Raw genomic sequence first — 18,061 nt, 5'->3', positions numbered from 1 at the left:
TCTTTTTTTTTTTATTCAGACAAGGTAACCACCGTCATAGACCTTCGAAAATGACAGCCGGGCCCCACAATTTAACGTACCTTCCGAAACACGGAGGACGATATGCATAAAATGGTCACCCATCCGCAGAACCACCTCGGCAAGCGTGGCCTAACCTCAGAGATAGATCCGTGTCGCTGTTACTTAGCGACGACTTCCTCTAGCTATCAAAATAAATGACATAAAATTCTATCACAGTAAGTGTGAAACCATATTTGTACAAAATAAATACTGCACCCGCTGTGGTCCTATTTAAAAGGTAAACCATTTTATATCCGTACGTATATAATTATTGTGGATAAATCTTACATAGCAGACGGTCCATGTATGGTGGCTGGGTTAGATAAGATTATTTAATTCGCATAGGATGTGTGCAACAAATATGGACACAAATGACTACCCTGCGGATGTAGGGAGGCGACGAACAGATGGCCTGAAGTAAAAGAAGTAGCGAGTAATAGAAACTCTTCTGTTTTACTGCTTTAATTGTAGTAAAAAATAAATCTTTTGTATTTTTTTGGAGTAGCGTATGCCGACTTCGTCTTAAATTAAGGTTTGTTAAATGTCTAAATATTTTATAATATCTTCGAAATAATGAAAAAGCATTGGACTGGTAATGCAACAAAGGTCCAGGAGGAAAAAAAACCTACAGGTTTTTTTAAAGGTGAATCTCCGTAATTACTCTACTTTACCTACACGTGACGTCATAACATTGACACGCAAAGGAAGTCGTTTACATTTTTTGTGCAATTTTTCGCAAAATTCTTAAGAGACTTGTCAAGTTGCACGTTCGTAATATTTGTGTTTGTTGTCAATGTTTCGTTCACTGTCTGGCGCAGATTTTAAGCAAATAATTATATTATTACATCAGGTTTTAGTACAGTCCCTTTTTAGCTCTCATACCGATTTTTTACCGTAGCTGCTATAATTTTCAGTAAATAACATACTTATATTAACAAAATCACGCCTTTTTATCATAGAGGCAGGCAGAGACCAGAGAAAGCCATTTGTTACGGATCCTTACAAACTTCTTTTTCTTCATTCACATCTATGCATCTTGTCATACAGGACCTTTTATGAGTACTACATACCTGAACTTTTTGCAAGATATCAGTGTTATCTATGCTAGAGCTTTTACTTTACGCGTAACCATAGAGCAAAGAATTATTTTTATAAAACATTAACACACTGCAATTCTATGCAGCCAGCTATTATCGTTATCTCTTAAAGGAAATGTTCCGCTCTTTTCTATTACGTCGACCGCGAAAAATAAAACAAACGGAATACTTTTACAGCGCACTTGGGCCGTGCACAGCCACGGTACTAAGTCAGCTTTATTTTATACCATACTGGGAGTATTGTAGGCGGCAGTTACTGAGTTATTGCTACATGTCCAACTCTTTGATACGAACTCATACAAATTGTGGGGAACTGTATTTCAAAATATAACTATTTTTTTTGTGTGTTTTACTTTTAAACTTATGTATTCCTTTTGCCTATTTATATTTCTATAATAAAGATATAGAGAGGAATTTGTACGTACGTTTGTTTGTTTGGGATTTTCATGAAATTTATAACAGTTTCCTCATGAAATATGTAACAGTTTTTTGTTCAAATGCGAAACTTACGTACGTTTGTGAAATAAATTTCATGAAAATCCCAAACAAACACAACAAACAAACGTACGTAAAAGTACACTTGTAGTTTATAACCTAGATTAACGCATAGGATTTTTTTCCCTGGGTAATGAATTCCTGTGGACTAAGCCGCGGGAAGAAGCTCGTGTATGACAAAGAAAGGGCACTCGTTTCGCATTTGAACAAAAAACTGTTTTGATTTCAGCGCCATCTAGTTGATAACCGAGTACTAAAACAAAATGTATAGTAATAAATCAAGAGTGTAAATTGTTATTGTCAACATTAAAATGTCTCCAATGGTAATCAGGAATTATTAAACGAGTTGATATGATCGATAATTGAGGAAAAAACTTGTAATGTCTCATTAAAGTCCCGAGCTAAGCGGCAATCTCTCTCAATTACATTTAATTGACAGTGGTTAAATGCTTCACCCATGACGACATTTATGGATTGACATATTAAACGTTGTAAATACGAAGGGGCAAAGCGCAAATCAGGTTTAATTGTCTGAGTAATTTGCGGAAGATGTGCTTTCACAGCTCTATTTTTGTATTAAACTAATAATAGGTATAACTAAGGGCCAAATAATTCGCTTTAAGCTGGTACTAATGAGGAATCTGTTAATATAATCTTTAATAGTATAATATTCCCGTATAAAATTAATATACGAAAATTTCTATTGATAGGTATAGATAAATCGCAGAGGCTTGGATGGATAGACTACGGCACTACTTCACGTAATAACTATTTACTGGATGTAATTTGACGACTTGAAATCATTCCAATCGGACTAAGTTTCACGCAGAAACCAGTGACAGACATTTCAACTTGAAAAAATTTTTTTTTTCATTCACACAGATCATGACATTATAGATTCATCTTTAAAAATCGTGCCATTAAATAAAAAAAAATAATGACAGTCTACATTTTGTCAATCAATGTAAGAGTATTGATGAAAAACGTTCGACAATTAAATTTATAGTCCTTGTCGACATTGTTAACAAAAATGTGTTAATAAGTATTGAAGTTTATCGACAATCGGAAATAAATTGCGTTGATTAACAAAAGGAAACAATTATATTAAATTACTCACATTATAAAATAATTTGGTGGAAGTTAATTGAAGTTCATATCCGACGCCCGCCATCTTGGATTTACACTGAAACCTGAAATTGTGTCTGAATATCGCGTTGTTAATTTTTATGAATATAATTACTGAAAGGCAGAGTGGAAATTCATTGCATCATCATGTTTAGGGTTTCGTACCGAAAGGATAAAATATGTGAAGTGTTTGTTGTGTGTGTGTGTTTTGGCGTTTTTATAAATAATGAAACGGAACCTCTCTTGCGCGTGTCCAACTCGCACTTGGCTGTTTTTTTAAAGAAAGCATGAGTTGTGTATAACAATTTCATCAAAGCATATAGGTACAGTCAGGTGCATATAAATATGGATATGCTGTAATAAATGTTATAGGTCAAAATAAAGAAATGAAAATATTTTAGTAACTTCTTGGTAAGTGTATGTAATTTTATTTTAAGTCATTAGTGACTTTTGCACTTATTCATATGAAATTATTTGCATATATCAATATGCAAATACTACAGGTCATTCCTTCAAGATAGTTTATCTAGACATCTAGGTAAAGTTTCATTGAATATAATGTGGAAAGTTTTATTTGGTTTTGTTTTCCTTGAAATCAATTAATATTATCTTATCTTTTGTTTGCAATGTAAATAAAATTGTTTCTTGATTACACATGTTTTGATATGTAGGCTTAAATACATAAGTTAATTATTATATACTATACGTACAATACTTACTGTAAGGGACTTAATTACATACTGGTTGGCTATCACGTATCTCAGTTGACAACCATTTGAAATCCACTATGCTGTCCATTGTTTTCTCCCTTAAATTATAGTGATTTAATACGTTCCGTCAAAGCAGCAATGTACTGAATATTGACCATAGATTTGACGTATACTAGCTGTCAACTGTGATACATACGTGATAAGCCCGCTGGTCATTTCGTAAAAAGCATGATACCAACAAAGTGAGGTGATGGAGTCTTTTCTCCAGAGTTTAGTTTAATATCAACAGTATTTTTGTAGTTTTTGTTATGCGTTTCCAGCATTTAAATATCTATAAGACGTAAAATTAAAATTAATGATCCGTATTAATGATCATAAGTTTACCATATTTTTTACCTGTATTTTGTTTTAAACGATAGCACTTGCTTAATTTAAGATGACTACAAGTCTTATTGTTATGTATAATTTGTAAAAATAAAATGATATAATGTACAATACACGCTATAATATACTATTCAGTGTTTCTCTCTACTCTTTATATATTTTGCCCATGAGACCGTTATGTACAACCAACGAGTTATTAATGGCTAACTAGGCCTCGCTTGCAATATTGATGTGGAAAACGGCCATAATTCTCCGCGATCGATACAAGTGCAATAGAATCTGGGTCAGTGGATCACTTTATACGATTCATAGCATTTCGTACTATTTTCTATTATTATAGAACACTAGCCGACCCGCGCAACTTCGCTTGCGTCACATAAGAGAGAATGGGTGAAATTTTTGCCCGTTTTTGTAACATTTTTTACTGGTACTCTGCTCCTATTGGTCGTAGCGTGATGATATACTTATAGCCTAAAGCCTTCCTCGATTAATGGTCTATTCCACACAAAAAAAAAATCAATTCGAACCAGCAGTTCCTGAGATTAGCGCGTTCTAACAAACAAACAAACTCTTCAGCTTTATAATATTAGTATAGATGTAATATAAGTACAGTGTTCAATGGCAGGCGTTGAAAGAAATAGTTTTATTGATCAAGAGAAATGTGTGTGGTAAAAGTGTTAAGGTATTTTTATCGTGACTATACTTATTTTTAAAGTGATGGTAGCTTATAAATCTGGTTACAATAAAGTAGGCTATGTACTGATTTAATAAAGAATACGCACTCAGTAAAATTAAATTGAAATATTATGAACAGCTATCTTACGCGGTTCCTGCAAAGTTTTGTCTCCTATTTTACTGTTTAATACTTACCTTTGAATATTATCAAAATTAGTTCCGCTGTTGTGCTTGAAAGGGTGACATAAAGACAGACTTTCGCATTACTACATATAAATTATAAAACAAGGTCCCGTGGCCTTAGTATATCTGTGTGTGTCTTTTCACCATCTCTAATGGATCTACAAAAAATAATTTTCATATTTTACTCACAATTTATTTTTATTTTAAACTAGCTTGTCATACACTTCTATCTCGCAACATCCTCTCTTATTTTGTACCAAGACTCAGTACATCACAATCAATATCATAAATATTCCTTGCCACATTAAGCCGTATTACACAACAGCACTTCGCCGGTGGTCTTACCTTATATCCTACGAGCTTTTAAAACCAAACACAGTCAGTTCCACTCCATGCACGTCAATCAAACGGAACCGGACATATTATGAGATGTAAACATTTATAATTGGTTTTGCAATTCGTAATAACTGTGTAAATAGAGAAGGCAGATAATACATGTATACATACACTCTTATATGTACATAGGTATACATTTTCGTAGAATCATGGAGTCTAAGACTGATTTACCTTACTGACCTTCGTGCACAAGGCTATGCAATTCTTCGATATTAACATTTTAAGTATTCAAGTGACTACCGCCATAGATTGTTATAGCGGCAACAGAAATACATAATTTGTGAAAATTTTAGCTTTCTAGCTATCACGGATTATGAGATACAGCCTGGAGACAGACAGACAGCGGAGGCTTAATAATAGGGTCCCGTTTTACCCTCTGGGTACGGAATCCTAAAAAGTACGAAAAAATAGTTCGCATTACGCCCGCTAGAGGCGCTGACTTTCATACAAAGTTTCTCGATAGCTAGCCGGTTATCGATACTCGATAGTAGTAGAGAATCGGGCTACAGTTATTATTCAAGGAACGAAGAAACAATGACAGGTAGTGTAAACAGAATTAAGCAATAACAGTTGATGAGGCCTTGTTGATTAAACAATCACTCGTGTAGTGCGGAAATGACAGCCAGAGATCATTCTAGACTATACCGGGTTTCGTTATGTAGATAGTAGGAAAGTTGCGAATTTTCACATCCCAATACAAGTAAGATTAGCATTTTACACCTTATTTATTTCCAAGGAAAATAAAAGCTTCTATTTTAGATCTTCTTCTTCAATTTTTTCCCTAGATAGTTGATGGATTAGTAATTTAATGCATTTAAATAAAACCTTTAGCCCTTTTTCACCTCTTCTTCTCTTCTAAATTTCGTCAGCTAAGCGATCTTATACTGCCAGATAGCTTAGCAGACGAAATATTGACAGTCGTTTTCATACATTTGTTGTCACTTTACCTAGGAGTGAGTATCTATACGACACTTATTCGGAAACTGTGATACTGGCCGTTTTTTTGGCTAGTCCTATTTTTGGAGTGGTACTTTTCGCGCATCTCTGGTAGAAACACAGCCTTTAAGGCTTAAGCTTCATTGAATAGTTCCATCCATACACACGTAACATACGTGCATACATTCATAAAATCACGCCTTCTTAATAGGGATTAGAGACCAGTAAGTTCCATCCAATCCTACTAATATTATAAATGCGCAAGTTGTTGGGAGTATGTATTTTTGTTACTCTTTCACACATATGCTGGAGAACCGATTACGATGAAATTTGGTGTATAGGTAGCTGAAGACCCAGAATAACACATAGGCTCTTTTTATCCTGGCTTTGCCGAGGGATCGGGATTTCCACGGGAATAACTAGTTATGGAAGCTTTTCCACGCGGGTCGCGGACGAAGTCGCGGGCGGGGTCTAGTGGCTCTGAAAAACTACGTGACGGTCAATTATTCACTTTATCATTCACATCAAGTTACTGATAATGGTTTTACAAGTAATAATAACTCGTGGACCTTTCATACAAATAACCTTTGTCGAAAAATTGGGCCATATTGCATACTTATGTCATATGTAAATTTATGTTTACGTTGTAAAGCAATTTTGATTTAATTTTGTTTAAGGTTAATTTCTTTATTTACTTGAGAACCGTGATCAGTGTGGTGGAGATGAGATAATTAATTACGAAACGAGTTTATTTTTAGAGCAGAATTTATGTAAGTTTATGAAAATTGTAGATAGTTTCAGTCCCATTTTCCTCGTAGAAAGGCTCTTGATACCCACGCTGTCCAAGTGTGTCTTGAGAACTGCAGTTCATAGAATTTCAGGCAATAATATAATAATTGATTAAAGAAAAAATACCCGAAATTATCAACGAACGAATTTGTAAGTGAACATGACTAAAGCCTAAAACATTCAGATTCATACAATTCAAGTTTCGTACAAGAATTATAATAGATTTGTCTAAAACACAAGCAGGTCTAACCGGACCTATTTATTGTACTATACTGACTTATTGCTTGTAATTCGATAGTTAATTCCACTCATTGGTATTCAAAGATACAAATATATCTATATATTTATATAAATTCACGTTTTTCGTGTCGAAATTGCTACGTTCAAATGTTTTAACACGCCTTCATAGACCGCACACACTCGTAAAATCCGACCACTATAAAAAGCTCCGAAAGTCGTAAAGTTGGGTTCTAATTTAACGGCACACTAAAATCGTCCGGCTATTAGAGTTAGTATAGATTATATTATGTGGCTGACCACGCGATTATTGCGATTTTTTTTTATATTTCAGTAGAGTATGACGTGAAGTCCCCAACTCGCACTTGGTAAGTGTGGTGGACTCAAGGTCTAAATCCTTCCTTATTACGGGAGGAGACCCTTGCCTAGCAGTAACACATTAATGGGTTAAATTTATTTTTATTTATAGATGAACATGAAAATGTGAACTTTACATGTTGCAATAAAATCATAGTAAATGTATGGACTGTATTTCGTACGATGTCCGTTAACGGTTGGACCAACAGCCGTTGAATTGGCAAAAAATACGTTACGATGCTCCCAGAATGCTACCAGGTTCATCGTTTTTTGAATGTATTGAAAAACATTTAATTTCTGACATCAATACTAATTATTTTGTTTTTGACTTGGTTATAAAGATTCAATAAGTATCTACGTATGGGTAATGTACATATCCTAATCCGTAAAATAGCAGTTAAAAGAGCTGAAACAGCAAACTATAACGTTGGTTTACTAAGAAGTAATAATAAATTCATGCTACAGCCTCAAGTGACGTAACTACAAAATAATCTAATTGATCAGAATGTCGGTCACCTAACGAGTAAACCTATTTAGCAGCGCTAGTGATACTAAACGATCTTTCATAGACAACGCTGTAATGCAACCGCAATGCTCCATCGACTTACTTGTTCTACAGACCACAGAGATCCAAATTGCCATAATCTAGTTTAAGTTTTTAATTCAATTGTGAAACTCTATGGTGGCTTTCGCGTAAATGATGGGAATGCTTGTGGTACAATCAAGTTATATTATTATGTATTAATATGTATTTACTAGTTTTTGCCCGTGCATTTCTGCGTGAAAGCATTTCCACAGAGTAAAAATTATCCTATATGTTTATTCGGGATATGAGATTTCACAAACTTTCGCATTTATAATATGAGTAAGATAGGATTTCTTACTTGTTTAGTTTCAATTTTCTCTGATGACCTATGTAACAAGTGTGCAGGGAAATTAAAAAAAAATGGTTATCCTATCTAAATATAAGTGTAATATCTAGAAAAAGGGAAATTCAGATCCTAAACATCCTCTACATGTAAATTTTAATACTCCTAAAACAAACGGCACAGATTTGGAATGCAGATAATTTTGACATAAAATTGCAAATGGCGGAAGATTACGGGATGATGTTGGTACACCGGTGGACGGTGGTTGTAAACTGTACTTTATGGAGTGTTAAATCTGTTCAACTACTTCCGTACAAATGTTGATACGTTGTTTTACCTTCACTAAACCTGGAAAGGAAGAGAACAGGCTAGATTGTGAATAACTAAAATATTTTCTTTGTTTATAAGTAAGTTAAAAATATATTATTAGACTTGTTGTCAATGTTGCTGATTCCTTGAGATTGCAATCGGGTACTTACTAACTTCTCATAACAAAAGAGTGGGTCTATAGATATTAGATCTCATCAAAATTATTTTCGGTAACTTTAATATAGGCACTACAGAAAATTTCAAGGATAATAAACCTGTAATGCATTCTAGAGAATCAGATAATCGATTATAACAACTGAGCTTAATGTAAATTTGAATAATTATTATTCATATCTAACACGTATGAATCAGTCAAACATCTTTATATAAACAAATGGCTATACTATCAGTAACGTGTCTTTGTTCTACAATAGGTCAAGTCACACTAGGTCTTTGGAAGGTCGCAGTGGCGCCACCTAAACGGGGTTTACAGGGTCGATGAACCGCCAAATGGCAAATAAAGGTTGCAAATTAGATCATTGTTTTATCTTCTTACGTAGATATATTCTTCAAAAAGGTCAGTTGGTACTTGTAACTGGTAGTAAATGTATGACAATATGTATGAATGTGAATGAAGCGAAATAGGGACCATACCAAGTGACGTCCGATGAATGAAGAAAAAAAGTTTGTTGGAATTGTAGCAAGTGGCTTTATTTTTCACTACCCTTTGAGAAAAAGAGTGATTTTATGTCTGTTGTATGAAGAGATAAGTTTGTAAAAAGTACTTTATTAAAGTAAAAGCTTTGAAATAAATATTTTAGTCTTTAAACGGAGATCCGGGACCACTTCAGGACAAGAATTATGACGATTTGTTTTCTGTGAAAATAAGATAATTTTTCTTAACTACTTGAACACAAAGTTTAATAATAAAAATTACAATCCAGGTTCTTTATCACCTTGTCTTAAATTAAATTATATTTTGTAGAAATGTGAGTGTCATTTCACTTTGACAATGTGAAGTTTCAATGTATAAAGTTATGTACAATGTTGTATGCGAATGTGAACCCCAGGGCGAATGTTTTGTTTGTCTAGACCAGTTTATTGTGTTCTGACACGAGGTCATTCATTCCCGTCTCACATCTCTCTGTACCGTAGCGGGAGGCTGTATTCTCTTGTTTTATTCAACACGTTGACTTTCTTAACGATTACTTTGTCTTTCGAAACAATGCAACATTTTCCTTTTGAAGTTGAGTAACTTCAACACGAAAAACGTGTGCCCAATTAGACATATTGACACCAATTAAATTGATTTCTAATACAGCTGATTAACTGTAACGAATAAAAAGGATTACATTACTCGTATATAAAACGTTTCGATTTAATCTGGCATTAAAATCGTGTAGAAATAATGACATAACTAATAGGTACCCAAGGATCGTGGCACACGGTCACGGCTACGCGACCAGAGAGCACGGAGAGTCGGTGACTCACTCGAGGCACTGGACTTTGAACATACAGCCAGTTACGCTCTCGATTTCAAATTTTTTTTTTCACTATTTTATTACTGTCTCGTGACCTCCTTTTATTGGAAACGTTATTTTTAATGGACTTTTTACATTGTTGTTGTACAATATGACTCTACATCAAAGCTTTAATGAATTGTAGTGGTTTTTGCAGGGTAGTTACTCTACGGTTACGGCACAAGGATATTTTTTATACGTAACACGAAATTTCATTCATATTTTACTCATAAATAAATAATGTTATATTGCATCTAGCTACTAGGAATAAGTAGTTGTACAAAAACACGCATAGTCGCATCAAATTACAGAATTGCTTGAACAGAAACGTTCATAGTACGAGTAGTAACTGACTCTAGGCAGTACCCACATGATTACGTATAATCACATCAAAGTTACACAGGTACTGCACAGAAATTAAACCATCTATGTTATTGTATGATACAATAAACAAAATTAAATATTAGTAGGAAACAAAACTGGTCACAGTTGTCAGTAAATGACAGTAATGGCGGTAATTCAGGTTTGTGAACAAAAGCCAGGATGTTCGGCGAGCGCACTGTTTACCGCGCGTATCCGGGCCGAGGAGCGTGTATCAGGTGTCACTGTGGACTCTATGGTCATGGTTTAAAAAAAGAACGCACACCGTTTCGCGCCTAGTGATTGTATGTTTTTTTTTCTGCATTTAGGTAGTTTAGTTATTACTGTTGAGCCTAACAACGTTTTGTTTACTAATTGTAAAGTAATAAAGTGCAAGAAGGGAAACAAAAAGTATGGGAGCAATGAAATTTATCAGTCAATCAGCACATTTTTAGATACAACGTTTAGTAGGCATTAGCAACGGTTTATAAACGTTCTTCAATATGACAATTACATGTACCTATCATTTAGAAAGCCCAACGTCAAATAACTGTAGGAAAGTAGAAAATTCTATTGTTATTAACGAAATAGAAGAGGCAAGTTTGTTACCTAACTTGGCAGTATGTACCGCGACTTGTGCGGTTATAAAGCGTGTTCACACTGACATTTAAAATATTACTCCGTTACACAATGAAACGTACTATTACGAAAGTACTTGATACTTAGGGACTTCTTTGAATTGATATTATATTGGTATGAAAGTATAAAATATTAATTCTATGGCAATAAAAAATAAATGTTATATTTTCTAAGAAATTGTCGTTCGTATTACAATATTTTAGTGATTTTTTCACCGATCCAATTGAAAGTTTAACGTGATTTTCCAACATTTTTATTGATTAATAATAATCAGAGAATAGTAACAAGTAATTTTACACAGATAAAAATAAAAAGGAACGAGGAAAGGACTTTTTGTTTTAAGAATGAGCTCCTTTCTCTTGTTTCACAGAATAAACGAAGTACCTATGAACCAATGAAAAACCTACTAGGTATAGAATTTATCGATACATTTAATTTACATGCATTTTAATTGTTATTTTCTTGTTTACAGTTGTGGTAGACGTAGACGACCGGCCGATCTGCGTGGAAATCTGTGATACGGCGGGGCAGGTGAGATATTACTCTTAAACACTATCTAACTATAAGACATTGACTATAAAGATATCTACATTAAGTGGTTGCTATCTCACAGCTGCTACAGTTAATATTCCTAGAGAAACTATTATCGCAGTCACTTAAACAGGTGGGAACAAATTATGGAGATAGATAAATTGTTTATGTGATACTAGCTTCTGTCCGCAACTTTCTGCGTGAAAAGATTTCCCGTGGTAGAAAAAATCCTACGTGTTAATCCAGGGTATAAGCTATTTCTGTACCAAATTTCAATAAAATCGGTCTAGTTGGTAAAAAAAAAACTTTCGCATTATAATATTAGTATCTAGGATAGTCTTATCAGCTCTTGGAGTCTATCTAGGTACATTCTAGCTAAAATATTTGCTAGGATCTAACTCAGGTCATTCGGTTGACATAGGATTGGTTAAAAGTTTTGTATGGATGTCGTGTTATAACAAAAACGTATGAAATATGTGCTTAGTTGGTAATTTTTGCGTTCCCAAGTAAATATCTGTTAAAATGTCAAACAAAACTAATTTCTAACAAAGTTATCTTTGATATCGTTATCGTAAAGCGATCGGGGCGACATAAATTTCTTTTATCAATACCCATATCAACGTTTTCACGAGAAATTATCAATTAGCGATCAGATAGCAGTTTTTATGTCTCATGCTCTGCATTTTTTGACATTTTCTCGAATCCATAGACTATGAACCATAAAGCACCGGTTAAAAGAAAATGGCGTCGATCAGATCCCACGATCAACACCTGGCGCCATGACATGACATAACAAAAGGCGGGAATTTGTGAATTATCAAAAAATAGCACGTGTACTAATCTTTAACCGTCACCTACGTCCGATTTTTTTTAACAATGCGTTATGGTGCAATTCTCACGATTTCTCTACCTGCGTTCACGGTAAATCATAAAAAAGTGTAGTAGCTCCATTGAATAGGTACACCTACGAATTGACAATAGTGCAGGTGTAGCGATCACCTGCTTTACTTTATTTATTCATTGATTAAAAGACTCGTTTTCGCACGAAACTTTATGAACGGCGCAAACATAATGTTTATTATTTTATTTTTCCCACCTCATACCGGTTTACAAGCTATCAGATTACTTATATCAGTGCGAAAACTGTAATTAATCATGATACTTTTTGGATAACGAGGTCTCAGATGGCGCCTAGGTCGTTAAAATACGTAAATTATTTTTTATGAAGACCTACTTTGTACTGCGGTACCTATCTACTAAAATATGAACCTGACGTGATTAAAGTCTAAGATAATTATAGATCCAAAACCGTATCGGATTTTACGAGGACCAAAACCTGTTGCCGATCGTGAACTATTCACTTTACTCTGCCGTTTGCGGCCATATTAATAGCTTACAGCTGTGCTGGTTTTTTTCTTACACCTTGTGCAAAGGTATTGCCTTGCCGTGTCTGCCAAAATTTAATTCATGTGTCAAAAAAATTACGTTCAGAAATCACAAATCACAATGACTTTCATACATTGCGTACTACAGATTTTTTATTTTTATAATATTTATGTCAGTGAACGTGCTGTAAAAGTTAATAAAGAAACTAATTCTGAGAATGACTGTGAAGAAAGTTTGCAATAAAATTGTGAAATTATTGCTGCTTTTGTAATAACTGTTTGTCATTTTATGAATACTTCTGAAGTATCGACTTTTGACCGCAGCTAATAAACTTTACATACAGCCTTACAGAATAATGACTTGTTATTAATAAAATAATAAACTTAATTGATTTTGTGTTATCAAACTTCCTTTTAGTAAACGAAAATGCAGCTACAGTTATCATAGTGCAAATTGCGGAATGATAAATGTTATCAGAAGGCATAAAAACTAATACAGCTGCAATACCAAGTGTACTTATCAACAAATATACATTTTCTTAGAAAGTGAAATTTATTTTGGTTTACATAGAATGTAAAAAAACCTTCACACGTAGGTACTTCATATCTTACAAAAGCCACAGAGCTACCTATGTTTACGTTTTGAATAAAGTAGAGCCGTTGAAATTTAGAACGTAGACTAGAAAAAATATTTAAGTAGGTTACTACAATGATAATGGCAGAGATTTGAGTTTGACAATTTTCAATTTTGTTTGAAGACGACGTCAAAGATAGAGCGAAGTGAAGAGTGTAAGGAGGGCTGACCTCACTGCCATATGGGACGAATGGTCAGGAAGAGAGAGACAGAGAGAGTTAGAAGATAGAAATAATTAGTACATTTAAGATTAAGAATACTTAAATTTAAACTTAACGTGTTGTATCATTTCTAAAATTATTTATTTTTATTAATTTTACACGTCCATCAGTGATGTACCTACAAGTATATTGCGAAAGTGAAATGACTACGTGACTCCAACTAGAAAACCCTCTTTGGGTACTAGTGAAAACTAAGAATGAAATGTAATGTATGAATGTATTACGACCAATAATTCCCTAAAGAGTTTGATAGAGTTCTTGAACTATTTGATATGTCCCTGCGTTTGGGTCTTCAAACCATCCCGCGGGAAATAAGACCGTAAGATAATCATTTTGAAATTTACAATTTACCCTTTTTTTTACAAAACCCATGACATTTGTGGCAGAATACTTTAATATCTAAAGCTACGACTTGAAGGATACCTATTAATGGACCCACATTTATTTTTTACTAGCTGACCCGCGCAACTTCGCTTGCGTCACTTAAGATAATCATAATTTTCCCCGTTTTTTTAACATTGTTCACTGCTACTCTGCTCCTATTGGTCGTAGCGTGATGATATATAGCCTATAACTTTCCTTGATTAATGGTCTATCTAACACTGAAATAATTTTTCAAATCGGAACGGTAGTTCCTGAGATTAGCGCGTTCAAACAAACAAAGAAACAAACTCTTCAGCTTTATAATATTAGTATAGATTTTATAAAGACCATTCCCGCACTATAATTGCTCTTGTGTCGCGGAGAAACTACATACATATGTGAATACGCCTTAACACTGCGCCACGGAGGTCGTCAATTTGCTATTATCGAATAGGATTAAGAATATATCGATAAAGAAGAATGACTAGGTATGATGCAGATTTCCGTTTATTATTATATAAAAATAGTATTTGCCAGATAAAATATGCCTAGGTATAGAACAGTTCAGCCATAGTGGAAAGCTTCTCTCTAAGAATATCCGATTATGATCCGATCTTTTTACTCGTCTAGTTTCGTAATCTCGCCGCAGTATACATCTGTACAATGTTCAATCAAACTTCTACACAGGCTGACTTGTAAGGCGTCATCATATTTGTAAGGGATATGACGTAACGTGCCATATTTGGCGGGAACTATTCCTCAAGTAGGTAGGTACTGTCAATACTTTCACCCGTTAGCGCTGCCGCTCTAAACAATACGCTTTTTATTATTGCGTTATTGATTGATGTTAGAATTTGTAAGCAATAAAAGTTTATGATTTCTAAGATTGATTCCTCTAACACTTGCAGAACAAATTTTTAGCATTAGCGTAAATAAGGGGACGTTTGCTACTTGGCTTGCGTACGTCCGTATTTTAGGTCGTTAAAGGTTGTCTTCCCGGAAAAACCGTAGCAAAAGTTTGGTTTTGGATCTTCAACTATCTTCATGTAACATTTTATTAGCAGGTTCAAATCGTAATATAGACAGATTTTCGCATTAATATCATAATAGTTTGGATATTTGGTAAACTTTTCTATTGTGTCTAGTAATAAACGCCTTTAAACTTTTTTTAACCTATAATAAAAAACATCCAATATTCATAAAAAAAATGGCGCGAAACTCCGCCATTTTGTGACCCGTAAACCTACAACAGTATCAAATCTGCAGGTCTTAGGTCAGGCTTCTCCAGAGCCATTCATTAACACATTTCTCTCATTGAACTACTTCCAGTGAGATAACATGATAAACTTTGTCACGAACGTTAGTGTCCGTGCGGAAACAGTTATATTCATTTGGGTTTCATGATTTTCTGTTTGATTGTTTTAATGTAAAACTGTCGTGGTTTTTAGGTTCATACAGGTAGCCATGTATTTTATGCGCAACTTCATCAAGCTTGATAGGATCCTCCCCGCATCGCACTCTGGAAGCAGCTAGGTTCGTTAACGCAGATCCTAGGCTGACTAATCCTTTCACCACAATTGTACAAACTTTTTCGAGAAGGCATAACACCCAGCCTCTACCTCCAGGTACCAATGACTCGTCTCTCATCAGGCTGGCAACGTTTCCCAGATTGTTCGTTATTTTGTCAACATTCAGCAGATTTTCTGTATAAGAGTGCTATAATCATGCAACTGGAATTTACTGAATTACCTATTAGGTTTGCATTGTCAAATTTAGGAGAGTATCATCATACAATCTATGGCGGGAATTGTTCAATTTATCGTAGTGTGCTATGTTTTGTAATCATGTAAATTTGTAGTTAAAAAAAACAAACATGATATCAGTAAATCTTAGCTCGGAATGTTTATATCAACTTTCGTAATCGTAAGCATCGTAAGAGAATGAATCCGGAAGAGCAACCATTTCCGCGTTTTATAATATTAATTACTCTATGATTCTTATAATTACTTCTTTGCAACAACTGCCTTCAAGACGATTGATGTGTGTGGTAATAATTATTTTTTAACTTTCGCGTTTCATGATTTGATTGACTGTTGTATAAAAAATTGGCTTGATCGATTTTTTTGCTAAAGCTACGACAGCAGTAGATGCCAGTTGCGCCAGTTGCGAGCAACCCATAGCGCGGTCAATGTATAGATAGGTGACCGCATAGTGGTATTTGAACACAGCGTCTCCATGCTTCAGAGGGCACGTAAATAGCCGGTCCCGGTTGTTGTCTACTAAGGTAACAGTCATGTGGCTAAACCCATATCATAGGCCTTACGGGCTTGAACAACTTTGACACCATGTTGACCACTAACCATATCACAGAACAGAACAGTAGGGGTAACAAAATGTGCGCGATCTCCAAAAGCTAGTTGTTTTGGGTCTGGTTGTCCTTTGTATTCTTTGTTTGTTTGCTTGTAAAAGTTACAATCCCGTGACAAAAGAGCATTTTCATTCTCATGAGTTTTTAAACAAAAAAACATGCTATCGACTATTAGAACGTTTGTCTTATACTTAAAGATTTATGTATTAAAACGCAGTGTAACACGCCAGTGCCAATCTGTCTGGTTTAACTTTAGCTCATATCTTATTCAATATTCAGTGCACTGACATTAGCATAATCTAAACAGTTTTAATCAACTATGTATAAACATGCAGTCATGATAACATTACATGCGTCAGAATCGTATTACAAACATAACATAGGACATACTGGCTGATTCCCGCGGCTCCACTCGCGTGACTTGGAAGAAAGGAAATCTAATCTTTGAAAAAGGTTTGCTTGTGTATAAATGTTTTTAAAATGTTTATTAGGAAAAAAACAAAACAAAACATAACAAGGTGTTGTCGTACATATCGAAATACACAATTTTAAATAAGTGGGCACTAGGGTTTAAACTAGGCCGAGCCTGTATCTTAGACGCTAGTTTTCACAATTTTCATGAAATTCAGTTAGGCTGTTCTAACATCTTTCGGTGTTGGGTTTTGGTAAACGTTGCAAGTTAAACATAACACTGTATTAGGTTTTACTTGTAAATAATTAGATTTGTCGCAAATCGGATCTTTACAGTTACGTATAGGGGAACTGGTGAACATTGGATAGAGTGGGATTTTTAAAAAAAATCGCGTAATTTTTTCATTAACCTGGGCGCTATTAAAAACGGTTGCTTGTATTATTGAAAAGGTATTTTATTAACACTAATGTAAAAGTCCCCAACCCGCACTTGGCCAGCGTGGTAGACTCAAGGCCTAGCCCCTCCCCCTCGTTTGGGGGAGAACCTTGCAGTGGGACAGCAATGGTTTAAAAAAAATTAAAAAAAGTAAAGTTAGTAGCGATGCATCTACTCTGTACAGTTCTTCCAAACTGATTATGTAGATATATGCACATTGCGTTGTATGTAAAATCGGTGCGTTTCCACTGCGTTATCAGAAGTAATTAGTTTAGAATAATGATGTAGTACAGTTATCGAATGTGTTCATTGAACCCTGCACGCGTACCGTCGGCGCGCTCTCACCGTTACGTGTTTACTGGGCCCTTTGTACAAGTGTTTACTATTTCATTTACATGTTTCAAGACTTTTTGACGTGACGTTCGTAGTAGGTTTGAAGACATATGTAGTAAACAAGCGTTTGTTAATAACTTTCTGAATGACTATTTGGTGAATGTTACCACTTGCCTAGCTGTATTGCTGCGTCCTGTTAATAATATAACCTACGCAATACCCAATAATACAGTTATTG

General features: G+C 34.6%; 1 protein-coding gene across 1 annotated transcript in view; it reads left to right on the top strand.

Moving 5' to 3' along the window:
• The window catches only part of LOC142973176 (uncharacterized), a 49,931-nt gene that overhangs the window by 27,799 nt on the left and 4,071 nt on the right, over positions 1 to 18,061 (top strand). Inside the window, exon 2 of the mRNA XM_076114782.1 lies at positions 11,614 to 11,672. Coding sequence (XP_075970897.1) covers positions 11,614 to 11,672 — 59 coding nt within the window. The remainder of the gene's footprint in view (positions 1 to 11,613; positions 11,673 to 18,061) is intronic.

This window comes from Anticarsia gemmatalis, chromosome 5 (assembly GCF_050436995.1).
Source record: "Anticarsia gemmatalis isolate Benzon Research Colony breed Stoneville strain chromosome 5, ilAntGemm2 primary, whole genome shotgun sequence".
NCBI classification, from domain to species: domain Eukaryota; kingdom Metazoa; phylum Arthropoda; class Insecta; order Lepidoptera; family Erebidae; genus Anticarsia; species Anticarsia gemmatalis.
This window is presented reverse-complemented; position numbering and strand designations above follow the sequence as displayed.